The sequence below is a fragment of the Andrena cerasifolii genome, chromosome 1, assembly GCF_050908995.1.
Source record: "Andrena cerasifolii isolate SP2316 chromosome 1, iyAndCera1_principal, whole genome shotgun sequence".
Lineage (NCBI taxonomy): Eukaryota > Metazoa > Arthropoda > Insecta > Hymenoptera > Andrenidae > Andrena > Andrena cerasifolii.
The window spans coordinates 31513418-31538870 of record NC_135118.1 but is presented as its reverse complement, the minus strand read 5'-3'; the positions used below and the strand labels follow the sequence as shown (position 1 = coordinate 31538870).

Genomic DNA, 25453 nt, shown 5'->3' with positions numbered 1-25453 from the left:
CTGTAATGTTGTCGCACTTCTTTCTAATTGGGTAATTGAAACTTTTATTTTATTATCGACCAAATCGAATTTCAAACCTCACAGGTGTGATGTGATAAATACAGTGTAATGTTTACTTGTTCAGCTTCAGTGGCTGTCGGTTTTTTGTAAAAAAACATTGTAATTTATTATGCGACGATGTTCATCAGTAATCGTAATTAATTCATAAAGTAAGTTTTTATATTCATTGAGAGATGTACAAATTTGTTTATCATTATTTCGCATTCCGAGGTTCAAGGTCTCTCACAGAAGCTGTGAAATTCATTTTACAATCACCTTCGGTAATAATGCTGGTAATTTAATGCTTTGGAAAGTATTTAAAAAATTTATTCAGGTTATGTACCAGGAAACGGTATAGCCATCTAATAGCAGTGACACCTGCGAACCAAAGCGTTCCATTCTATGCGTGTAAGCACAGACGAGGTATAGATAGATATAATATCTTGTGCGAGTTGTGTCACACGAACTGTAATATCGACTTTGTGACAATTCTATGGTTCTGTAGCGCACTCTGCGTAAAACAGCGGTGACTCTAGGAACTATATTCTACTCAATTATAAAAGTCGGTAAAGTTATGAAAGATGAAAGTGCTCTTTCCTTCTTCAGACTATCCTAGAATAGTCCCACGCTATACTTATACAATTCCCGCATGATTTCTCCGTTATTCTTTATAATCAGACTAATTGCTGCTCAGAATAATTGCTTCTATTGAGAAATATTGTGAGAGCTTCATCTACTAAAGTAAGCTCTGTAATCGGGTGAATCACGTTGCAGGACTGGTGTCACACAATTATTGAAATATTGCAGTAATGTTTTTGTCATTAAATAGTCTGTTAAATTTTACAAAATCGATCATAAACAGTCGAAATTCTCAATACTGCCAATAACAGGTGATAACTAACCCGATTAGACTGCTTTAATTTCCGCTACTAGATGGCGTAGCGGAAATAAGAAAATGCCAATAATCACGTGGGTGGATGAAATTTGAAAGGTAAAGCCTTTACCGTAAAGGTAACTTTAGTTATTACTGAAAAGTTTCATAGCACAACATGGGTAAAAAGGATAAGAACAAAAAGAAAGTAAGCGGTAGCGTGAAAACCGCGCTTAAAACTGAAAAGAAACTGAACGCGAAACAGAAAAAGGAATTGGCCGCACTTGGTGAGGTTAGAAAACTGTTTAAATATAACCTGTATTTAACGTTGCCGAGCATCATAATTGTCAGTCTTATAAATTATTGAAATACGCATCTGCAAGTAGTTCTACGCACCTACAAACACATAATAATCATAAAGTATACTTATAATACAAAGATGCATGTTTTCTAATCTAGGACAACATCGAACATGTGCTCGCCGAAATTGAAAAGGAAGAAGCTCGAAGGCAACGTGTTGTCGAAAAGACGGTACCGCAACCTTCTCGACGTGTAAACTTTACGTTAACAGCGCATCCTTTCAAAGATGAGCTCATTATGCTTGGCGGAGAGTTTCACGATGGACGGACGGTAAATTAAAGAATATTCTGCTCATTATCGCAACACTGTTTCACTGACAAAATTTCATTAATCTAATCAATATTCAAGTTACCTCGGCGAGCCTAATGATCTTACTCTTGTTCAGACAGTTGTTTACGGAGACATGTTCACGTATAACTTGAGTAAAAATGAGTGGACCATTATAAAAGCACCAGGCGCTCCACCTCCGCGCTGCGGTCACCAAGCGGTAGCAACGTCTACGAATAAAGGGGAGTTATGGGTGTTTGGCGGTGAATTTTCTAGCCCTTCGGAATCGCAATTTTACCATTACAAAGATCTGTGGGTGTATCGAATCGGAGGAAAGAAGTGGGAAAAAATTTTGTACGTACGTACCTTCTAAGAGTTACGTGAAGAGATTTTTCTGTTACTTAGTTCCATGTATTTTCTTTAGGTCCCCCGGTGGACCGTCCGCTAGGAGCGGTCACAGAATGGCACACATGAAAAGGCAATTAATAGTGTTCGGAGGATTTCATGATAACTTAAGAGACTACAAATATTACAATGACGTGCATATATTCAATCTTGAAACATATGTGTGGCAGAAAATCGAATTAACTGGTAAAATTATAGCAGTTGGAGATATATAGATTTGGCTGTAGTTCCGTAAGGGATCCGGTGGCCGATCGAGATGAAACTTGGTGGGTATTACGAGGGGTGTGGAAAAGCTCGAAATATAAAATTTTAGCTTCGGCAATTAATGCGTTCAAAAGATACAGGGGTAATTGTGCATAAAAGGGTACACTTTGCCGATTGTTTTTCATCCCTTTACCACGGTCCCCCCTCTTAACAATATTTCTGTTGATTTATGTCGACACAACGCATTCCACTTTCCTACTTGTCCCGGGTATTAGTATTGGTTGGGGCTAGATTAGTGCGGGTGGCGAGCGGGCGCGTAAAACATGGTAGCGAACCGATGTGAGTTTGGCGATGCTAAAAATGAGACTGTGGTTACAAAATTTCAAAAATAAAAAATGGGGGAACGGAAGGGTTCCCGGGTGGGGGGGGGGGGGGGCTGTATCAACGTCTGAAAAAAATTAACAATCATTTTTTATTAATATTTCGAAAATTAATAAATACCCGAAGCTACAATTTTAGATTTAGTGTCGACCCCCCCCGAACCTCATGTCGATCGACCACCAGTCCCTCTTGGGATAATATCCATATATTTTTATGTCTGTATCGTAAATATGGTCTACAAAATTTCAGGTATTCCACCGCTTCCACGGTCTGGATGCATAGTATTACCTACGCCTGAAAGCAAACTTCTTGTATACGGTGGTTACAGCAAAGAAAGAGTAAAGAAGGATCTCGATAAAGGTTGCGTTCATCACGACATGTTTTTAATGACTCCCGAGAGTAAGCGGTTTGTTTCACGAAGTAAGATTTTGTGCTCGAATCTTAGACGTTACGTAGAATATTATTCCAGAAAATGACCAAACTGGCTTAAAGTGGAAATGGGTGCTGGCGAAACAGTCAGGAATTAAAATGTCACCGCGATGCAGCGCGTCGGCTGTTTTGGTTCAAGCTAATCTAGCTTATCTGTTTGGTGGAGTCTTTGACGAGGAAGATGAGGATGAAGAGCTTCATGGAACGTTCTACAACGATTTAATGGCTTTGGACTTAGAAAAATTACAGTGGCACGAAGGTGAGTTCGTTAGTTGCAAACTCGCTGTATTTCTATTGCTATTAATGTTTGAACGATGCTATTTATATTTAGTGTCGTTATGTGGGAAGAAAGACGTGACCGCACGGCGTCGAAGGAGAAAAGCAAAAGAAGATGACGGGCAAGAAGACAGTAACGAAAACGAAGATGACAGCGACAGTGAAATACAAGCAGCACCTGCTCCGGTTGAATCCAAAACTACTGACGATGATGGTATATTCACAGTTACGATAGGTGCAGCACAGGCGTCCACTGCAGATAAAAAGGAGAACGCGCGGGAAAACATATTTGTTCCGTCTCCGAGAATAAATCCTGGACTCGCTGTGAAACATAATGTTCTGTATCTATACGGCGGGTTGCTCGAAGTTGGAGATCGGCAATATACACTCAACGATTTGTATAGCTTGGGTATGTACAGCATTATTATAATTTACTAGCTTCACTACTCGGCTTTGCCCGAAAGAGTGACCCAAAAATTTAGTTTTAGCCTTTTTTTGGTCCCACGATTTTGGAGCTGAATTTTGTGCCAAATGACACCTTATGATGAGGCATCATTCGCAATAAATTTTCAAGTTGAAGTGATAATTAGTTTTTGAAATATGGGAGGTTTGGGAACTTTGTTGTGATTGATGTCTCGTCATAAGGTATCATTTGGCACAAAATTCAATTCCAAAATCGTGGTACCAAAAAGAGGCTATTTCTTGGGTCACTCTGTAGATTCTGATTTTATAAAAAAAAGTGTTTTAATTAATTTTTTTTTGGTGAAAATAGTCACATTCATCTGGATTAGCTAAGCATAATTAGCCGGGACACATTTCGTGATCCCAGAGTTTACCGTTCGAAAGTTTTTAGGCGACAGACAAACACACAAACACTTTCTGCTTTATATATTAAGATTACATTTCATATAAAAGTTTATGAAATAAAGTGTTCCTACCATATCGTTTCTAGACTGCCGTAAATTAGATGAATGGAAAACGGTGATAGCAGATGATTTAGCTTCGCAAACTTGGTTCGAGTCCAGTAGCTCGAGCTCGAATGACGAGGACAGCGACGATAGCGACGAAGATGAAAATGACTCTGAAGTTGAACACATGGATGTCGATTAAGATTAATCCTGTCTTAAATTGTAAAGTATGATTACTCTTGTTAAAATACATTACGTTTTAATATGGGCGTTTCCTTTAATTTAGGTTAAATCTTACGAATTTCTCTGTTACCAACAAATATTCTTAAATTTTCAAATTCCCTTCCACCCGTGTAACTTTCTTATCCAAATTCTTCTTCAGTTGCTCTAAACTTGAGGAGTCCTAAACAAAAGGTGTACATATACGGTGAATACAGACTATCGCTAAACTAAATTAATATCTAATATAATTGGAAAAAATTACCTCCACGGTAATAAACAATGTACAGTCAGCAGTAACCGGATAACATATACTGCTTCCATTTTCTGTGTAATCGTTTTCTAAAAATGTATAAATATTGGAGATTCTGCTTCCTCCTTTAATTAAATTCGTAACTTCGTTGTAAAACTGAAAGTCATCGGAATCCCTAGTCACAATGTGAACTGTAAAAAGAAATCCTTTGTGACAATTTCAGACAGCGTATTTCATAATTTATACGAATAAATTACCTGTTGGGTTGAGTTTTTTACTGACATTAGCCAGAAGGCTTCTAATTTCAAATACTACGTCTAATACTTCGTCTGTTCTTTCGTCTAGAGTAACATCTCTCCACTCGTTAAACTGTAATAACCACATAAAATACAAATCTCAATTTCTGAAACTCATAAAAGTGTAAACAGATGATCTTACCTGCTCCGGTGTTGGATACGACGCTTCCATTAACGATGGTACTGATAAAAATTCTGGGAATTTAGTTGACAATCTCCTGTACAAATCTTCAGCGAGATAGGGCATTACGGGAGCAAGTACTCGTAACGAAACTTCCAAGCATTTCCTCAAGCCGTACGTGTGACTTGCAATAACATCCGAGTCTTCACATCTGAATCCCCATTTAGTTGCTTCCTACATAACAAAGAGAAAATCTCAGTCGTACGTTACGTAAAAGGAGATTTCTTTGCCAGAATCTTACCAAATAAAAGTCGCAATATTCGTAATGTAGAAATTGCTTTATCGATTGAGCAGATTTGTGAAAGTCTCGTTGTGCAAATCCATCGTTAACTATGTCAACCAGTACGGATAATCGACTTAAAATCCAACGGTCAATAAGCGTCAGAGTTTCTGGTTTCTGGTACACTTTGTCACCCGTTGCGAGTAACACGTATTTGCTCGCTTGCCAGATTTTATTGCAAAAGAACGCAGTGGTTTGGCACTTCATGATGTCGAAATTGATTTTCTGATCTGCAGTTGAAAATAATCAGCGATTACTAACAATACTTTGAAAGTCACAAGATGCTACGCTTATAGACACTGACTTTTGATATTGTGACTGGACAGCGTCATACGCAATGCGTCCGCGCCGCATTCTGGTATTCCGTTAGGGAACATTTTATTATTTCCTGATAACATTCGTCGCATCTCAGCCTTGCTAAGTACACCTGTGTCATAACTTTCTTTCATTTGTGCAGCTAGGTCCTATTTACAAATTGTTTGATAGAAATGAACTACGCGCTTGAAAGAGGCACACGTTAATACCTACTTTTAAAGTACAGCCGTTAATAATATTTTCCGGTAAGACGACGTTTCCGAGCGTCTTGGACATTTTCTTTCCATAAGCGTCGCACAAAATTCCGTGCAAAACCACTTCCTGTGTGTGGAAAATTCTTAAGTAATTAAATATGGAGGCGACTTTACTGGAAAATGTACGTTTAAGGGGAGAACCTGGTTTAGAGGGCCGAAATTTTCTATTTCCATTTTTGCTTTAGGAGCAATACTCTTAGAGAACATATTTCTAAAGTTTCAGAGTGAAATTCGAAGTATTTCGGAAGTATTAGCAATTATGCGTCGTAAAACGCTTTTTCTTAAAACAACATTGTTCAAGTTGGCGGGAAAGATAGCAAAAAAAAGACTATTGACCATTCAACTTTTCCCGGGGCTTTTTAGTTAAATAATGAGCACTCGTCGTCGATCAAAAAATTAAATTATACCATATTTTTCGCATAAAAACATCGAAATTTTTCCGTCAACACCGTAACTTTTCCTTTAAAGTCCCACAAATTTGTCAATTTCAGTTTTTTTTCTTATTTTTTAGTTCATCCACAATGTAAGTTTATGAAAACTAAGAAAAACTTCGGTTTGTTTATTTTGGGCAAAAATTAAAGACTCCAGTGGCGAGGCGCATCAACGATTTGATCAATTTCGGCGCAAGAACTTGAAATTTTTCAATTAAAAATTATTTCTGTATTGTATAAATATATATTAAAATACTCCTAAAGTTTTGGAAAGAGCAACTTTATCTTTCCGTGTTAAAAAAATTCGCGAAAGTCACTTTTTTTCAGCGTCCGAAACCAGGTTCTCGTAAGAATAAACTATCTTACATTGAAAGGTAGCCTATTAGTCAGCTCCAATCCTAGCATAACCATTTTCGCGACCCAGTGAAACAGAATATCGTGTCCCGTTTCCATTAACGTCAATGGATAATACCTTTTAAGATCCTCCGTCTAAAAATGCGTTTGTTGATATACCTATAATATCATGTAACGGTGGAGAAACAAGGACGTCGTAAATGAGGAGAAAAAAAAACATGAGAGACAAGCAAGTCATTTTGAAATTGATCAATAGGAACTAATTTAAAATAGGAGTACTTCATCTGTTTATTCTTTTTTGTTAGCTTCCATTTATAGCCGTCCTCAATGTACGACTTCATTATTTCTGTACCATCGTCAATATATCATTCAATTATCATTATACTATACTTCATTTGGCCATCCCAGTGCTGTGCAAGGAAGAATTGCAGAGGAGAACCACGTATCCAACAAATCTTGCTCCGGATGTAGCTCTACATCGGATCCGTACTTCTTTTGTGCAATGAGTCGAGCATCATTTTCTGTTCGAGCAGCTATCCATTCAGTTTTGTCTCCAATCGTAACGTAATAAGCTGGAATAGTATGACCCCACCACAGCTGTCTTGATATACACCAATCTCTAACAAGAGTATTGCCATTAAAACAGATATCGCAGCTCATTCTATCTCAACGCTTTACTTTGGTCTTCCCTTACCTAATATTACTAAGCGAATCATACCACAGCTGTTCGTGAGTACTAGGAACTATTTTCAGTCGATTCTCCTTCACAGCTTGCATCGCTTTCTCCGCCATACCTTTGCACTTAACGAACCACTGTTCTTTTAATATGTATTCCACAACGTCGCGAGATCGAGAACATATTGGAACGCTCATCTTACAGTCGCATACTTTCCTCAGCATAGCTCTGCGCGACAACTCATTTAGAACTTTCTCCCGAGCAATGAATCTCGGAAGACCCTGTAACATTGTCCAATTACGATTATAGTACGTTCTTGTAGCAAAAGGAACTTTTAAAAGAACGTTAGTATGTAATGGAAACATTAATATACCTTAAATTGTTCACCTGCATCTGTTATGTTGCCATACTCGTCAACAACATCGATAACATCTAACTGATGGTTCGTAGCGATTGTATAATCAAGATGATCGTGGGCTGGCGTTACTTTTAATGCTCCTGAAGAAGTTTCCTTTATTATAACATACTCGAACCAGTAAAGTAAAGGATCATAGTATGACTAATAGGATGGCTCTTATTTACTCTTGGTAAAATTTTTTTTCAAGATTTTCTTCGGGCTACCCTCCAGAATAGTTTCAAATAATTAAAAAAAAAATCATGTTTAAAAAATAGTCCTCGAAAATAAAATTTTCCTTATTTTTTGTTCGTTTTCATAAATAAAAAGTATTCTAGAATTTGAGGGAAAAAAAGTTTTTTTTTTTAGTTTTTCGGACGTTTTTCGAAAACCGTTTATCGCACGAGAAAAAGTAATAGAACATTAAAGATGCTCCTTGTACGGATTTACAACTTTTGTTTGACATATTTTTTTATTTAATCAATAACTTGGAGGTTATTACATAAAATCGACTTTGCAAGCAAAAGCTATTTAACAATGTTATTATTTAAGCAACAGTTATTTAATAATTTAATAAAATAATGATTTAAATGTTTAAGGGCCCAGGGTCACCCTTTGCCGTTATCCGATCGAGCTCAAACTTTACACGGATTTTTTTTTAATTATTTGGAACTATTCTGGAGGGTGCCCCGAAGAAAATTCAAAAGTCGAAAATAAAAGCCACCGTAATGACTAAGTATTGGGAATATATTTACCAGTGCCGAAGTTGATATCTACCAAAGGATTAGGAATAACGGGTATATAGGTTTCTCTTAGAACGTGCCAAACCTTCTGGCCAATATACTTTGCGTATCTTTGATCGTCAGGATGAACAGCAATCGCTACGTCACCGAACACAGTTTCTGGTCTGGTCGTTGCAACTACTATTTCATCTTCTACGAACAGAATTATTTTCTTAAGAAATATTATTAATACAGATGGCACGAAGATTGTACATTAAGAAATTTTACTCGAATCTTTGACCGGATAAGCTATATAAGCCATTACACCAAATTTAACTTTCTTTTGGTACCCGGGAACTTTGAGCTCTGTTTTCTCATTAATATACAAATGCTCTACTTCGATATCCGATATTGTGCTACGCAAAGTAGGACACCAATTAATCAACGCCTTCTTTCTGTACAAAAGGTTTCGATCATTTAGCCTTAGGAACGCTTCTGTAACAGCCTTGTTATGCTCCTGAAATATTAATTACGAACATACAACGTGCGCGTTACAGTAGAGTTACTTTTTGTACGAAAAAGCGCATGGAATACCTTGCTCATCGTAAAATACTCCCTGGACCAGTCTAAGCTAGCGCCTAAGGCTTTCAACTGCAACTTCATCGCGCTCTCTTTCTGATTCTTCCATTCCCAAACAAGCGAAAGGAACTGCTCTCTCCCTACCTCAGACTTGGTAACGCCTTTCGTTTTATAAAGATACTTCTCTATTGTCACTTGCGTTGAAATTCCAGCGTGATCGAAACCTGGTATCCATATTACAGGGTGGCCTCTCATTCTGTACCTGAATTTAAAATATATCGAGCAACGTGAAGAATAGTGAATAAGGGAATGCTAAGGAAATATACCATCTTGCTAATATATCTTGGATCGTAACAGTTAACGCGTGTCCTATATGCAACGTTCCAGTTATGTTCGGAGGTGGTAGAAGCATCTTCAACGCTTCTTTCTCGCCACTTTTAACGGCAAAACACTTATTCCTTTCCCAAACATTCTGACACTCACGCTCCACATCTTTGAACCTGAACGTTGCTGGAAAATCTAAAAGGCACCCAGCGATGGCATTGCTTGTTAGAAAATTCGAATTGTAAACAAACGAGGAGCTACCTTAAACAGATGTTAGTTATTCCGGATGCATAATTACCTGCTAACAATTCATTAGAATATCTATTGGAGCAATATTTGTAACAGGAATTGGTACGCAAGAGTTCGTTTAATCGTACGATAATCATCGTACGGTGAGATAATATTTTACAGAATTAACACATTTAAAAAAACATAACCTAAGAAATAACGTTCAAGTACTGATTGCAAGGAATTAATGACAATGATTACTGTTATGTTAATCTTATTTGTATCAAACTGTATATCGAAAGAACATTTGCGTTTGGAATTGTAAAAGACCATTAAAGATTCAATTTATTTGAACCTAATCGCCGGGCGTGTTGAGGTTAGAGTTTTCGAACAGTGATTCTCAGTAGTTCTCTCCAGCAAGAAACTTAAATTCTCTTTTACAATATTCATTTATTTCAAATTACACGTTAGGTAGTCAAAGACTTTACATCGAGTTAGATCTAACTTTCCATTCGCAACAATCGTCAATAATTACGTTGCTGTTGTCAGGCTGACGATATATAAATATATCCAATAAGAACAAATCAAAACCTATTCCTTAAGCAAGCATTACGTAACAGTGGCTGATTGATAAGCAACGAGTAAATAAAAAATACGAGGAACCGCAAAATATAGAGAATATCAGATTTTATTCATTTACAATCGTAGTAGATATATTTAAAAGTTCTTTGAGTCGTAAGAGATGATATATTTCTCTCCAACTTTGTGAGGCAAAACGAACTTATTTTGCATCTTATACAGTGTTTCTCGGCTTCGGTCAAACGTCCTTGAGTCAAAGAGAATCAAAGTACATGTTGCCGGCGCTTTGAACCGACTGGGTCGCGTAGTGTTAATAGAAGAAGAGCTGCACTTGCTCTTTTTTTCGGGTGTCCATCTCTCTCGGTGCCTGTTGCATTATTCTCTTTGATTCTGTTGTTATCGCTGTTTAATTCGTTGATAGGAATTCATGAGATAGGGAACGCCCCTTAAGTTCAAAGTTCCGTGTCGACGGAGTTCTCTATTTCAACATTCGTCGAGTCATATATCCTCCTTTGCTTCCATTCGTGCTAGCCGGCATCAGCCGGTATCTTGTAACTGCTCGTAACCGCCGAGGGGTTGAATTACATTCCTCCGTAGTTACTTACCCACACTCTTCCAATATCCGTTCCTAGTAGTTAATCACAAACTTTTCAAAATGATGAAGGTGAGTTGCGTATTATAGTTTTCCTCTGTGCGTACGCTGAAATTACAATTGTAAATGTTAACGTGCGAATTCGCGAGAATTAGTACGTAATGTTCCTCGGTTCGTTGTCGCGTTCCTATGTACACGTCGTGCACAATATCGTCCGTTTTGCGTATTTACTACCATATTCGCTGAAAGTAGTTCTTCCTTTACACTTGCCACTGCCCAGAGAAAACAGATGTTTCCTAAAACAAGTTCTTCGATCACAATGCATTCTTTTGTGGTGGAAAATATGGATAGAAAGTATTTAGGAACGTACATCTATTATATTTAGTATAAGTGAATTTATGTGTAAAACATGTATGAGTGAATAAATACATTGAAAGCTTGAAGGTAGCTTTGAAAAAAATTTAGATTCCTGAGACCAAATATTCTTTGCTATTTACGTGACATTTGAATTTATATTGAGAACTTTGAGCAGTGAATCCTCTATGTTGTAACTTTTGTTATGTCGCATTTAAGACTTGTTAAGAAATTTATATTTTTGCTTAATTACAATGTCACTACATATATATAGGACATGAACTTCCTTGTAGTTTCAAATTTTAATGCGAATACAAGTTTATCACAATTTTACAAGTTTATTACAAGAATATCAATGAATTTTAATACTGAATATGTAATTTTCCTGAGAATGATCACAAAACATTGGTTCACAAAAATAAGAATTGGATTGCACTTGCTCGGTGTTACTTTTTAATACAACAACTTGTCTTGTGATGATGAACATTCTTGAAAAAGGAACGTAACATTCAGATAGTTTAGTGCATTATAGTAAACACTTATGTATCGTTTAGCGTGCGCAGAAAATAATGTACCATTGAGAAGGTTTATTTACATAAAGCTTTTGGATTTATTGGTGTATACGTGATATGTTACAATAAAGTGAGGTGTCCAAGAGAATGCTATAATTGACATACATTTCAGGGATTGGTTGCTCTTGTAACTGGGGGTGCCTCTGGTTTAGGGCTCGGTACCGTGCAAAGGTTCGTGAAAGAAGGTGCCAAAGTGGTTATCGCTGATTTACCTGTTTCAAGAGGAAAGGAGATTGCTGGGGAGTTAGGCGATTCTGTTGTTTTTGCACCAGTGGATGTATGTATTGATAAATTAATATTAGTAGTAGTAATAGCAGTAACAGTGTGGAAACTAGAGTTGTAAATATTTGAATAGTTGAACTATTTAAATAATTTGAATGATTTTGAATACTCCTAATTATTTGAATTATTAGAATATTCGGATAATGTCTAATAATTCTAATTATTCGAATTATTAGAATATTCAGATAATGTCTAATACTCCTAATTATTCGAATTATTAGAATATTCGAATCTCAAATTCGAATTATCAGAATATTCGAATCTCAAATTCGAATTATCAGAATATTCGAATCTCAAATTCGAATTATCAGAATATTCGAATCTCAAATTCGAATTATCAGAATATTCGAATCTCAAATTCGAATTATTAGAGTATTCGAATCTCAAATTCGAATTATTAGAGTATTCGAATCTCAAATTCGAATTTTTAGAATATTCGAATCTCAAATTCGAATTATCCGAATATTCGAATCTCAAATTCGAATTATTAGAGTATTCGAATCTCAAATTCGAATTACTAGAATATTCGAATCTCAAATTCGAATTATTAGAATATTCGAATCTCAAATTCGAATTCCACTGGTATTCGAATGACAATATTCGAATATCCGTAAGAGCCCTAGTGCAAGCTATGTGAAAGAGTGCTTAGTCATAGTGCGTTATTAATTTAGTAACTGAAATGTGAAAAGAAATTTCAAAGCATTTAAAGAAGATATACATTTCTTTCACAATATAATCATTTATTGTAGAATCGTTAGTCTTAATAGCGATACGTGATTGTTAATAATTTTATTAATATTAGCATCGTTACCCTCGTTGGTCTTAACATACTATACATATACTACTACCAATATCGTTAGTAACCATTATGAATTGACATTGAAAGTGTAGTTGTAACAGCTTTCTACACGAAAACAAATCGGCCATCTATAATTTGCAATTTCGCGTTTGCTCTCGTAAAAGAAATTATTACGACAACAAAACCTATAGTGTCTTGTGCATACACTGACATGCTTTTTCTTTTAAAGGTAACATCGGAGGAGGATGTGAACGCTGCGTTGGCGTTAGCGAAGAACAATTTCAATAAATTGGACGTACTGGTGAACGCGGCAGGAATAGCCGTTGCATTCAAGACGTTCAACTTCAACAGAGACCTTCCGCACGATTTAGATGATTTTCAGAAAGTGATTAATGTAAACACCATTGGAACATTCAATGTAATCAGATTATCCGTCAGGCTGATGTATGAAAACACACCAAATGAGGATGGGCAACGTGGAGTGATAGTTAATACAGCGAGCGTTGCAGCCTACGAAGGGCAAATGGGTCAGGCAGCGTACTCTGCCAGTAAGGGTGCGGTTGTTGGCATGACTCTACCGATCGCCCGCGATTTAGCCAAGGCTGGCATTCGTATCTGCACGATCGCGCCTGGATTATTCAACACACCTATGCTACAAGCATTGCCGGAGAAGGTGCGCGCGTACTTGGCGAAAACGATACCATTCCCACAACGATTGGGCAATCCGGACGAATACGCTAAGCTAGTGCAACAGATCGTTGAGAATCCACTTCTAAACGGGGAAACTATAAGATTAGACGGTGCTTTGAGGATGCAGCCTTGAGTTTTGCATAAACCGATCGCACGAGCATGGAGTCGGATAAAGGGTTCATAACAACATCGGGTCGAGAGAAAGATTGGAAACAAAAGAAACTTATACAAACAGACAGATGTACGAATATACGAAAGATGAATAAAAAACGTTAACTTCCTTTTACATGCAACACCATTATAATTCTCTTAAAATGTACACGAACAACTAAAAGTTTTCATCTATTATAAGGTATCGACAATTCTCTTTATTACCTTATGACTGTACATTAACGTCTTGTAAATACGTTGCAAAAGTCGCAACACCCTTCTTTAAATAGTTAGTTTCACTAGATTATCGTCTAGCAAAAAGGTTGTGTACATAGTATTAACATAAAAATTCTTCTCAATTGTCCCGTTTAATTTTTCGATTCGATTAGTCTTTCTTCCCATTAACCTCCGGAGATTTCCAGAATTCCAGCAGGTGCTGGAATTTATTTTGATGATTTTGCGGAAGAGCCAGTTTATTCGGTAAGGCAGGATAATCGGGATCTCCGAGGTCTAGTCATTCCTAGGCATTCGATTCTTTCAGATTTTGTAGCTTCTCCAGCTGGTCAGGTTGTAATTCATCTGGAATACTTGCCCTCCCCCCCACGACCATCTTCTCCGGTATGATCTCGATATCCTCCGTTTCCTCGGCGTCCTCGGTTTGCTCCTGCACGTCGACCACTGTGCCGCGAGACGGTATCGATTGGGAATTCTCTCCTGTGCTCGGGCCGGACATCGAGTCCGCCTCGCTGCCCGAGCTGCTGCTAACCGGGAACGGCGCTGAGTCCGCCGGTAGATCGTCCACCGTTGACTTCTCCTCCATGTCCTCCATTGCCTCTGTCGTCTCTTGCTCCTCTTTCTCGTCCATTATCACCGTTGGCTCTTTGCCCTCGCTTTCGTTCATGTCAGTGGTGGTGCTCGAGGGCAGATCACCCTCTGAGCTCTCCGTCGACTTCACCGTGTCGTCGGCGGTCTCCTCTAGTCCCGGAAACGGGTGCTCGACCTCCTCCATCGGCGTCGCCGCTGTAATCACGATCTGGGCAACACCGAGCCCGAAATCGTCCTCGGACTGTTCATCAGCCAGCAATTCTGGATGCTTTGCTCTCTCGTCATCCGTCTGGAAATATTAAACGACGGATGATTAAGCTCGTAAGAAGATCCGAGGCTTCCAATGAGTCTCTCCGCAGCATTTAAAGAAAACACCATTTACCTTGGCTCCCGACTCATCCGACACTTCTACGACTAAGCAGCAATTTCGCGTAAATTCAGACACGGATTAAATATCAGCGTGAATATTAGCGAGATTAATAACCACTTACCTACTATACCAGGCCCTTCGTTCCCATTGGCTTCGAACTGCGAGCCGTATTGACTTTTTCGGTCCTGCGAGAGGTTCATCATGAAACCGTCTTGCTGCGGCTCAGCGTCTACGTTATTGGCTTCTCCGCTTTGAGATTCTGTTAAACGGGGACGATGGAACTGTAACTCTCTTTTTCTTTCGCTAGAATTTAGTCTGTCGACACGGTCATTACCTTTCATCATGCTTTGCGCCAGTTCTTCTTCTAATAAGAATTCTGGAATCGCGGGTGGCGTAAATACAGGTGGCGCAGAGCTCGGCGGCGTTATGTTCTCCTGCAGATAACGCGAGACGTAAGAAGATCATGGGGAAATAACGCAATTAGGTACAGCTATAATCGCGTTACAGAAGCTAAAAGTTCAAAGTCATGTGCTTTGAACTGGAAAAGCGTTCGCGCGCGTTTATCGATTGAATTTTAACCTGCGGGGTTAAAGGCGAACCGTCTGCAGCGCACGGCTCTACGATTAAAGATGGGAATAATCCTCGTTGCTCGCGCAATTCTCCCTCCCACCATCCGTCGTCCACGTCGTGCGGCTCCTTCCTTAGAACCTTCAGGATATCGCCCTCGTAGAAGCTCAGTTCCTCGTCGCACGTGGCGTCGTAGTCGTAAAGAGCGATACAGTATTGCTCTGTTTCTAAAAAGGCAACGCACGAGCATATGCAGTTGACGTTGGTATAGCAGCATACAACATTTTACTTAATTTAAAACAGTCGATTCACCTCCTATATGATTTTGTATGACCAGAGGTTCTGGGACTGCTGTTTCTTGTAGATTAGCGTCAGGATCCACTGCCTCGTGATCGTCGATCGTGTAATCTATCGAAGTAAAGGATATTTGCTGCACGAGCAATGGTCCTTGGGAACTGAGACCGGGAGTTACCTCGGTCTCCCTTTCCACGTCAAGGTAATTCTGAGGAACGAAACCCTCCTCGCCACGGTAATTTCGTGCTCGGAGCCACCCGTCCCCGTCGCCCTCGCCGACCACTTCGAGCTGCTCGCTTTCGATGATCGACAATTCGTCCGGATTCTGCGCCTGTTATAAAATTTATTCTGTAAGTTGCAAAGTGTATAAGGATAGTTTAAAGGGAGACAGTACTTTGTAACTTACAGACAATTTGTACAGTATCTAGAAGGGACATAACGTGGTCGTAAAAGCTGCGAGAGTCCCAAAGTTTACAGCTCTGAGGATTCGGAACAAAAGCTCTGGCACTTTTTTTGGAAGGTAAGGTTTCTAGACATCTCTTGTTCAAAAAACTCAAAGCTGTAAACTCTGGGACTCCCTTGGGTACCTTCTGGTGCCCTTAAGCTAGGTTTTTAGATTTCAAGAACTTCAAAGTCGGTTTTCCCGAAAATGAAGCGCACTATCAAAAAATTGTATTCCTTTTTCTCCACTTATTTACTTGTTATAAGTCGAAAAGAAAGGGTACCCTTTTTTTATATCGCGCTTCGTTTTCGAGAAAATCGACTTTTAAATTCTTGACGTTGCGGCTAGTCGCGTACAGGAAAACATTCCTTTAGCTCTACCTTAAAAGATACAATTCCAAGGAACAATAGAATTATGAGAAACGGGTATTCATACCGTGTATGAATAAAGCGCAGTGCATTTGTATATAGGCTGCGTAGAGGGCGGTTCAGAAGCGTCCTGAGTGTCAGCTTGTTCGTCCTTGTCTTCGTTATCCCAAGCCACTGATGTCGGGTCGTCCCAACCGACGGTCAGCTCCTCTATTCGCTGCTTCTCTTGCTCGAGTAAGGCTGTAAAACAAACGCTTATTTATATCAGACTTCTGACGTTGAGTATAGTGCAATGCGTCACGTTGGTATGCGCCTACCGTCAACTTCTTCGCTGTCGTGCCTCTGTCGCTCCTCGGTCGGCTCCTCTTCTTGCTGAGAAGCATTCCTGGCGCTGCCTGATCGCTCGACGGTCGTCAAGTCGCTTCCACCGTCTCCGTCGCTGTCGTAGAAGAAATCCGAGGACGGATGCTCCTGCACGATGAAAATCTTATCATTGACACTACTTCGTCGTGCATAAATGTATACAGGGTGTTTATCAATGGCGGATTTAACAGGGCGGCCGATGAGCAGTTGCCGCCTGTGCCTCTGCCCAGAAGGCCCCCGGGGCCCTATCCTTAAAAAAACATTATGATTTATCCAAACTATATTTTTTCTGTACTATTACACTGAGCCCATTTTTAGTAAACCACCTCTTCATTTTCCCGAAAATGGGCCCCTGCTCAGAAGGCCCCCCCCCCCTAGGGCCTGGTCTTCCAAAAATAATTATGATTTTATCCAAGCACTATATTTTTTTCTATACTTTTCTGTAGATTTACTCCTTTTTAGCAAACTACTTCTTAATTTTCTCGAAAAAATGCCCCCCCCCCCCCCCCCCAGAACATTTGCCACCTGGGCCTTTTTTCTTAAATCCGTCACTGGTGCTTATATCATCATTATTGTGAATTAACAATCGTTTTCATAAGGTACGAGTAGACTTTTGCCACCTTTACGTAATTCAACAGATATTACAGTTTCTGAACATTGATTTCAGTGTACAATAATAACACGAACACCCTGTACACCGTTGAGAATCGATCAAGATGAATAAGTACCGCCGTTCCAGAGGCATCGGTCCTGACGGACAAGGAGCTGGCCGAGCGTGGCATGTCCTGTACGCTGAGTGTTTCAACCTCCTGCAGCCACTCGTCCACGTTCACTAAAGAAACAACAAGGCCGAAATGGCGGCGCCGATATTATCAACAACCACATTCAACCAAATTCGAACAAAGAAAGAACACAATAATTAACAAACCTCCGCCGGTTCGAAGGCATTCTAGTCTCGCTTCTGACTTCAGCTTCGCTGTCTAATGAACAAGTAAACATGTAAGGGAAGGGAATTCACGCGACTGACGTTTCGCCAGAAATCTTACCTCTGCGCGTCGTATCGCCAGTTTCAATTCATCGATTTTCGTGTCTATATCTGGACCTTGCGGATCGTTCGGATCAGTCTGGAAAATCGTGATGTTAAGTACCGAGTTACCCTCGAGCGCCAGAGAAGGAAAGCTGCGCGTCTGGCAAGTAGTAGCTAATCGCGCAGCACGCTCACCTTTTGCCCAGACTCTTTGAGCTGCTGAAGCACCTGCACTTTCCTACTGTTCTCTCTGATGGTACTCATTTCGCGCGCTATTCTCGTCGACCAGCGACGAGCTTCCTTTCCAAGCGTGGCTGAAGCGGAATGATCGGCGGTTATCCTGCAAGGAAGCACGTTTCTCTAAATTATTGGGAAACACGACGCTCGGAACGCGATACCCTCCGACGATATAATATTTACGGACCTCTCCACCGGATCGTTGTCGCAGGGCTCGAAGTCGTACTGTATATGTTGCTTCAACACTGGGTAATACAAACAGCAGCATTGTATGTTGTACTCTCTGGTGAGCTGCAACGAACGCGAGGATATTTGCTGGCATTAATCCGATACATAACCTGAGCCACTTTTAACAAATCAGTTGCGGGAATTTTGCAAGATATACTGTTGTGCTTAACGGTATCCGTCGATAGAATAATAGTAATAACACTATAATCAAACGGAGCGAAGTGAAACGACAATACCTCCGTGCTTTCTGTTTTACCATTATTGGGCAAACCGCTCGTTGATTTACTGCCTGTTTAATTACTCACTTGTTGCGCTTGGTCGCGAATTTTGGTGAAGCTGTTTTGCGTCGCCAGACAGGTCAAAAGTTCCGTGCGACCCATCAGCGTTAAATATTCCGCTACTTTATCGTAAACGCCGTGCTCCAAAAACTGTTCGGGAAATGGAGGTTAGAAAATGTCGCGAGAAAGAGATCGGGAATGACGGTGTTCACTTACTTGCATAGTGTTCTGTAAATCGACTACAAAATATCTATTTTGATGGGCATTGGCAGCGGCGAGGCTAAGTAAATAATCGTTTCGTGCGCCGGTCGATTTTTCTTCCAAAGCGTCGCGCTTCGAGCTGACCTAAGGGCACAGAGGAATAACAGCAGTTCTTTTAACGACAAAATTCCTCGAGTAAGCACTTATATGGCACGATACTTCTCGAAATTGGCCCGTACCTTCGCGCTATTTTTTTGCAACGATGTTATGGACTGAAAGAAGGATCCTTTCTTCTTCTTTAGTCTGGAAAGAAGGGAGACGAAATTTGTAAAAATCCAGAGCTCAAGTGTCATTCGAGTGTACGCACTTTTCTTCGATGTCTTTTGCCTTGTCCCGCACGTCGTGGGCGCTGTGCTCTTCATCGAAGTACAGTTTCTTAGTTTTGTCTACGTCCTGCACGCACATTTGCAATTCTTTTTGTACTATCATTAATTGGTCGATTGCCTGGAACAAGTAGGAACGTTATATCCTCCTCCATCCGTAAATATGAGCGCAATAACATGGTTCGTAGCTCGTTTGAAACGGCACCTTCTTAGAAACTTGAAGTTTGTGCATCTTTAAGCTTTTCGCGTCGTCAGCAATTTGCTGTTGAAAAACTTCCACGGCGGCCAGCCGCGCCCTGGCGAGCTTCTCGTTCTCCTCCAAAACGGTCCGCCAAACGTTCCACATATTCCTGGAATATGTTAAAGAATTTCAAACCTCCCGAACAAGCATTCCGTCGTTTAACGTTTTCATCGACGAAACCAGCGGAATCTCGATGAAAGCGCAGTGGATTTTGGGGGAAACACTGGCGGGAACAGATGTACCATTTCTCGTCGGCGCCATCGACTTTGAGGTCCGGAATATTTGGTATTTTCTTATTCAAGTAAGCGGAGGATATTTTGAGGAGCGCCTGAAACGAGAGGCGGATCGTAAATCGGAAGAGCACAGATTCGTATGCGCGTGTAACATATCGACCGACTTACCTCGGAATACGATTTTTCAATCGCAGACTTCTTAATCGTAAAGTTGCTGAAAAAAAACATATTTTCAGCGTAAAGCAGCCATGTTGAAAATATTCGAAGGAAGGCAAGATTAACTCTCGGATGGCGGACGGTTCGAGTGAGCACATGGAAGTCGACGTCCGGGTCATTTTTGACCCGCTACTATACTAAAGGCTGATTCAGACACGTCGAGCAATTTAGTCGAGTAGCGAGTAATTTACCATTGTTTTACTAAACTACTCGACTAAATTTTAGTGTTCACACGCGAAAAAGTACTAAATTACTCGCTACTCGATTAAATTGCTCGACGTGTCTGAATCAGTGACGTTCTTTTTTCAGGACAGTAGAGTATTAATTTTTCCATTTTTCAAATATTCCCTGCTATCATTACCAATGGCAAAGGGGTCCAGAATTTTATTCTTTAAATAAATTTTTATAACCACCTATTTTATCGAATTTGGATTAAAAATACTCGACTCCCCCAGGATTAAATCCTGAGGTAACTTGGGTAAAAGAAGACCCAGCACCGCCGGCCGAGGGTCAATACATGTCTTGAAAAAATTGGAAGCAGTGTAATTGAACGTTTGTCGATATGAAACAGGGAACATTGTCAATGGGGAGTGGCTGAATGCTGCCTGTGTAACACGGGAAGCATAAAGCAGAAATTGATTTCTAATAAAGCAACTTGAGCGTGTCATATGAACAGTTCTATATTCTGTTACGGGTTATTCACTTTTCGCAGTACGCGTAACAGGGGGGAAATAACGTCACTTTTCATAGCGCCGAGGAATTATATGCACCAGGACATTGTGACTAAATAACGTCACTCGTTTCTCGCTGGGGAAGGATAAATATTATCGAGAACCTCTTTGCCTGTCGAAAGTAAAAGTTTAACGCCGCAGAAATGGAAATCGCTGACACGAAACGACTCGATCTTAAGACGTTTAAAGAGCTTTCGTCTAATCCTCTTTTACATAAGTTCAAGACTCACCGGATATCCTCCAGAAGGTCGCACTCGTGCTGATTTTTCGCCTGCAACTTCGCCGCTTGCTCCGCGTGCACATTCTTCAGAAATTTTGCGAAATTTCCCTGCGGGTGGAGTTGAAAAAAGGAATGAGATTTTCTACTTTAAATGGGGTAAGTTTATTACCCTTTCAGGCACTACTAAACGAGGCTTAGGCACAGAATTGGGCAAAAAATTTAATAAAATAAAAACTTCGAATTCCGAATAGAAGTTAGAAAAAATTATTGTCCCATGTAAAAATTAACTATATTCGTCGACAACTCTTAAGTAAAAATAACTTTTATTTTATCCGTTATTTAAATAATTTTTTACTCTAATTATTCTATTTATTCTTTTATTGTAATTATATTTTTTTTACAGATGAATCATTTAGTGATGGTGTTAACTAACAACGAATAGGAGGACGAGAAAATAAATAAAACCAGTAAAAAGTCAGGTATTTGTTCCATTTTCTTTTCTTTACTATTTCTTATTTTATCCTCCCTTCTCTATATTCCGTCGCTTATTAAAAAAAATATTAATTCTACAGAGGAACCGAGATGGGGGATTGCACCCTCAACATAAAGCACGTATCCACAACCGAATAAAAGCTGGACTCAAAGCGTGGAATAATCAATAATCTTTCTTTCCCGAATCCTCTTCGCATGGTAATATTATTATTACACTTCATCCTGCTAAATCCCTGAAAGAAGTGCGGTAATCCGTTGCGCACAGTAGATTCGCTGTGCAGCAGGCTAGCCGCCTTGCTCCCCGGTTCGATTATATTATCAGCGTCCAGCGTGCGGCAATAATCGCGGCGGAGGGAAGCTAACAAGGGTGACGCTTTAATCAGCGACGACATTGTTCGGAGTCAAGTTCAATTTTGCGGCGGAGACAAGGGTGAGCCGATGATTCCGTTACGCATCAGGGCTCGCATTGACCCCGTGAACTCCGGCAAAGTTAGCGCGTAGGGGCGAGTCCCAGGCCGATCATCGAAATTCTAGTTACGCTCTCTCCCCTATCGATCCCCCCCCGCAGGGGCCGGGCGTTGCATTTTTGAATGCATCGCACACAGATATGCGCGGCCCGCGGGCCGGCGTGTAATTACTCTGTGCGCGCTGCTGGCCGTCGTGCATTGTCAGGCGGATCGTTAAACGGGGGGAAAAGCTACTTCATCGTCCTCGAGTGCGACACGAATTTCCCTCTGTTTTTCTTTTCCTCCGGGGCGGCGACGATTTAAGCAAACATGCTAATGGAATTATCGAGTAACGACGCAGCCCTCCTTCGCCTCCCTCCGATCCCGCCCCTGCTGAGGCGCAACAGCTCCCAATCAAATTTCAAGCACACCCATCCGCTTAATCTGCCGAGGGGCTATTTTCAATTTTCCCTAGTGTACATGTTTTTTTCTTTTTTTTTTAGATCACTTCGGGCCTTGCTTGGATATGAAGAATTTTGTTGTGGTTTACTTATCGCGAAGGTTTCGTTTTAAAAAAAAAAAGGGACCTCGCTCGGGGCTGGAAGGGTAATTGAATCCTAAATCAAGCCGTGAGCTGCGGGGCGGAATGGCCCGGGCTTTTAACCCGAGCAAGGCGCACTCGACAAAGTGCCATGATACAGCGGAGAATTTCCAGCTACGGATGAAAGGCCACGCTCAAGGAAATTTATAGCCAGGACCGTGATAAGGACGTTTATTACTTTTAAAAAACGTTTTATCGATCAGAGTGCTCGAGCTTCCTTGTAGCGGCGGGGGAGGGGACGGAGGAGGATCTTTAGAGACTCTCGGGGGGGTTGAAAAGATTTCTACGCGGCGCGAGCAATTATTCCCGTCGCTGGAATTTCGAAACGATCTCACCCCCGTTGAGCGTCCTCCGCGGAGGGAGCTTCTCGAGGGCTGTGGAGAGTCGGTAAACGCGAAATCGCCTGGAAGACACGAGGAAACGCTCTGGAGCGGAAAGGGCGGCTGCACGCTCTGGGGCGTTTTTCTTTTTTTTTTTCAGATCGGCGACGCGTGTTCCCTTTCCGCGGACCACCCCCGAGAGGGCGGTCTCTTTGGAGTCTTATCGCTCGAACGGCATTCGACAAGTGGGAAGTGGGTCAGGAATCCCCCGATCTTTAACTGCGAAACTTCATTGTCATGAAGCTAGACGAAGGGCCAGTTGGCGCACGGCGTGGTAAATAGGTCAGGACAATCTTGTTATGTGAACAGGGACGAGCGAATAACTCGAGGGGAGGTCTTCTTAGCTTCTCGCTAGTCCTTCGGAGCGACTTCTTCGCGTATGCAAGATTATGCAGAAGGAACTGAGGGGATTATACCGGGGGGATGCCTGAGGGGACGTTTTGTGCATTTCTTGACGCTGGCTTCGTTATTGGCATGCGGGGCAAGGACTATCCGGTACCGATGCAGCCATTGAGATCTTCTAATTATCTCTCGAGTGTGCTCGGAGCTTTTTGTTTTGGGAATTAGGGGCTCCGAGAGGACTACAACTCGCTGGAGACAGTCCAAGATCGTGGCGGAGTAAATCGATTGCGATGTGAGGATTACTGTGCGGAATAGGGGGGTGCTCCCGCAGAGGAGCCTTCTCTCCCATTTTTCTACTCAAATTTAGTTTTATTTGCATTTATTTACGGGGCAGAGCTTATTAATGTACAATTTTTAGCCGATTTTAAGTTACAAATTTCAGTCAATTTTAGTTGAAAAATTTCAGCCAATTTTAGTTTAAAAATTTCAGCCAATTTTAGCTTAAAAATTTCAGCTAATTGAAACTTAAAAATTTCAGCTAATTGGAACTTAAAAATTTCAGCTAATTGAAACTTAAAAATTTCTGTCAATTTTAGCTTAAAATTTTCAACCAATTTTAGCTTAAAAATTTCAACCATTTTAACTTAAAAATTTCAACTAATTGTAACTTAAAACTTTCAGCTAATTTTAACTTAAAAATTTCAGCTAATTTTAACATAAAAATGTCAGTAGAAATTTTGCTTGCAACATGGTCTCCCAAAAATTTGTCCACACTGAAAATACAGATATAAGAATACCTAAGTGGAAAATTTTCCTTCTTTTCCCATCACGAGGAAACAGGACTTCCCAAAAATGTTACTACACCCAAAGTTTAGAAGTAGGAACGTTTAGAAACACTTCCATCCCTTCCCCTTTCTCTGACATTTCCTTTAACATTTACTAGACCACTCCAAAGAGACATGGCCACCCGAAAATCCTGGCACACACTGAAAATTCAGGATCGATTTCAATGGACGTAGCATTGCATAATAAAGTGGACGGCGACAAATTCCGGAGATATCGAGCCGATAGAGCGGCGTAGGGGAAGGAAACGGTGTGTCGCGGAAGTGGCACTGTTAAAGATCGCCGTGAGGACGGAAGTGATCGCGGGATACGCACGTTCCCGTCGACTTGACGCAACGTTAACCCGGGTCTTTGGCCTGCCCCATGGGTTTGAGCTTTCGGTATAGATTCGCGGCGAGGGGCCCAAGTGCGCATCGATTTTCCCATCGCGGCAAGGTTCGAGCGGCGTTTACGTCAATTTTTTCCGTAAGACGTCGCTCGAGATCGATACTCACGGGCGAATTCGTGTATCTCGATCGTGCCTGAACGCTAGCACAACTGTCAACCCCTGCGCTTCCCCTAGCACGCACGCCTGACGCTTCGGGAATCGTTTAACAAACGGGAAAGCTATTTCTACCGCTTCGACAGCCCTCGGACGGTGACACTTGGGAGACACGTTCTCCAGAGAAACGCAAACCGAAGGTACCGCAAGTACCTACGACCCGAGTGGGAGGGAGAGATGTTGTAGGAGGCGTAGAAATGCGGATAGGACGAAGGGTGAATTGCCGAGGGACGTAAAGGGGAGAGACATGTGCCTAGGTGGATGACGGCTTACTTTTCTCGGTGGTGGTTGCATGCTGGACGAGCGGCCTGCTCTGCAGCCTCACCGCTGGCAGCCCGTTTTACACCGTCCGCCGGGGAGGGGTGCTCTGTTGTTTTCGTACGCCTCACCCGACACACAACAATAAACGCGCTACCACCCTCCTCACTGCTCGCGTGTTCGTACGCTACTGCTCTCCTGCCCTCGACCGAGCTAGCCTATTTATTGATCGCATACGCGCCTGCGTCCTCCCGCGACATTACGCCTTCGGGACCTCATCATCTCTCCTCTCCTTTTTCCCGAGTGACCCCGACGCGCCGCTGAATCCTCCTTTTCCTCCCGCGATCCATGCTACCCCGCTTGTCGTACCGACCGAGATCAATCGAAATCTCGCCCCTCCAGAATTGGGGCACAAATTCATTTGGGTAACCGCGAGGCCACTATTCTTCGCTAACAAAAGCTTCTTCGAACGGCGCGGAGCGCAGACATCGGTTAACACCGCGGCGACAAAAGACGAATTGTTGCGGCGAGGCGCTGAGGAGCAATGTTTCGCGGTGAAACGAATTCCTTGAATTGATTCTATTTCAGTTTGCCGGGTTCTATATAGAAATGCGAACAAAGTTTACGCCTCCGCTTTGTACTCCCAAGTTTCAGACGCTTTC

General features: G+C 41.1%; 4 protein-coding genes and 1 long non-coding RNA gene across 10 annotated transcripts; 3 read left to right on the top strand and 2 right to left on the bottom strand.

Moving 5' to 3' along the window:
* The first annotated feature begins 13 nt into the window (after positions 1–13).
* Positions 14–5264, top strand: LOC143375980 (kelch domain-containing protein 4). 4 transcript variants are annotated; one of them, XM_076825751.1, is made up of 9 exons: positions 136–1202; positions 1370–1540; positions 1656–1891; positions 1962–2128; positions 2777–2926; positions 2997–3215; positions 3288–3641; positions 4185–4367; positions 5041–5264. In XM_076825751.1, exons 1-8 carry the CDS (start codon positions 1089–1091, stop codon positions 4340–4342), a joined length of 1569 nt encoding a protein of 522 aa, XP_076681866.1. In that variant the 5' UTR covers positions 136–1088; the 3' UTR covers positions 4343–4367; positions 5041–5264. The 4 variants fall into 4 exon arrangements, with proteins under 4 accessions (XP_076681876.1, XP_076681866.1, XP_076681857.1 ...); XM_076825761.1 differs by lacking the exons at positions 136–1202; positions 5041–5264 and adding an exon at positions 14–31 and having other exon boundaries at positions 4185–4408; XM_076825742.1 differs by lacking the exon at positions 5041–5264 and having other exon boundaries at positions 4185–4408.
* Valrs-m (Valyl-tRNA synthetase, mitochondrial) lies at positions 4106–10402 on the bottom strand. 2 transcript variants are annotated; one of them, XR_013086993.1, is made up of 17 exons: positions 9717–10402; positions 9421–9613; positions 9110–9356; positions 8804–9032; positions 8549–8728; positions 7773–7897; positions 7418–7680; positions 7114–7342; positions 6736–6858; positions 5898–6005; positions 5674–5833; positions 5331–5599; positions 5051–5263; positions 4870–4981; positions 4625–4803; positions 4397–4543; positions 4106–4313 (listed from the first exon to the last, which is right to left on the bottom strand). XR_013086993.1 is itself a non-coding variant. In XM_076825396.1 (16 exons), the coding sequence occupies exons 1-16, from the start codon at positions 9802–9804 to the stop codon at positions 4466–4468; spliced, it is 2796 nt and encodes a 931-aa protein (XP_076681511.1). In that variant the 5' UTR covers positions 9805–10402; the 3' UTR covers positions 4106–4465. The 2 variants fall into 2 exon arrangements, 1 of the variants encoding a protein (XP_076681511.1); XM_076825396.1 differs by having other exon boundaries at positions 4106–4543.
* A 347-nt stretch (positions 10403–10749) lies between these two features.
* Scu (hydroxysteroid 17-beta dehydrogenase 10) lies at positions 10750–13800 on the top strand. Its single transcript, XM_076825982.1, has 3 exons — positions 10750–10889; positions 11856–12020; positions 13054–13800. The coding sequence occupies exons 1-3, from the start codon at positions 10881–10883 to the stop codon at positions 13645–13647; spliced, it is 768 nt and encodes a 255-aa protein (XP_076682097.1). The 5' UTR covers positions 10750–10880; the 3' UTR covers positions 13648–13800.
* Positions 13796–25408, bottom strand: LOC143375836 (protein nervous wreck). 2 transcript variants are annotated; one of them, XM_076825373.1, is made up of 22 exons: positions 24807–25408; positions 20899–20996; positions 19890–19935; positions 19731–19816; positions 19453–19597; positions 19232–19368; positions 19104–19167; positions 18880–19008; positions 18691–18813; positions 18345–18448; positions 18116–18260; positions 17940–18017; positions 17822–17873; positions 17622–17725; positions 16848–17001; positions 16598–16770; positions 15739–16051; positions 15439–15653; positions 15194–15293; positions 14981–15118; positions 14872–14903; positions 13796–14778 (listed from the first exon to the last, which is right to left on the bottom strand). In XM_076825373.1, exons 1-22 carry the CDS (start codon positions 24825–24827, stop codon positions 14185–14187), a joined length of 3051 nt encoding a protein of 1016 aa, XP_076681488.1. In that variant the 5' UTR covers positions 24828–25408; the 3' UTR covers positions 13796–14184. The 2 variants fall into 2 exon arrangements, with proteins under 2 accessions (XP_076681488.1, XP_076681497.1); XM_076825382.1 differs by lacking the exon at positions 14872–14903 and having other exon boundaries at positions 14637–14778.
* On the top strand, positions 19582–22565 carry LOC143376164 (uncharacterized). The gene is made up of 4 exons (XR_013087035.1): positions 19582–21044; positions 21292–21367; positions 21461–21578; positions 22330–22565. It is a non-coding gene; the product is annotated as an uncharacterized LOC143376164 (long non-coding RNA).
* Positions 25409–25453: the final 45 nt, after the last annotated feature.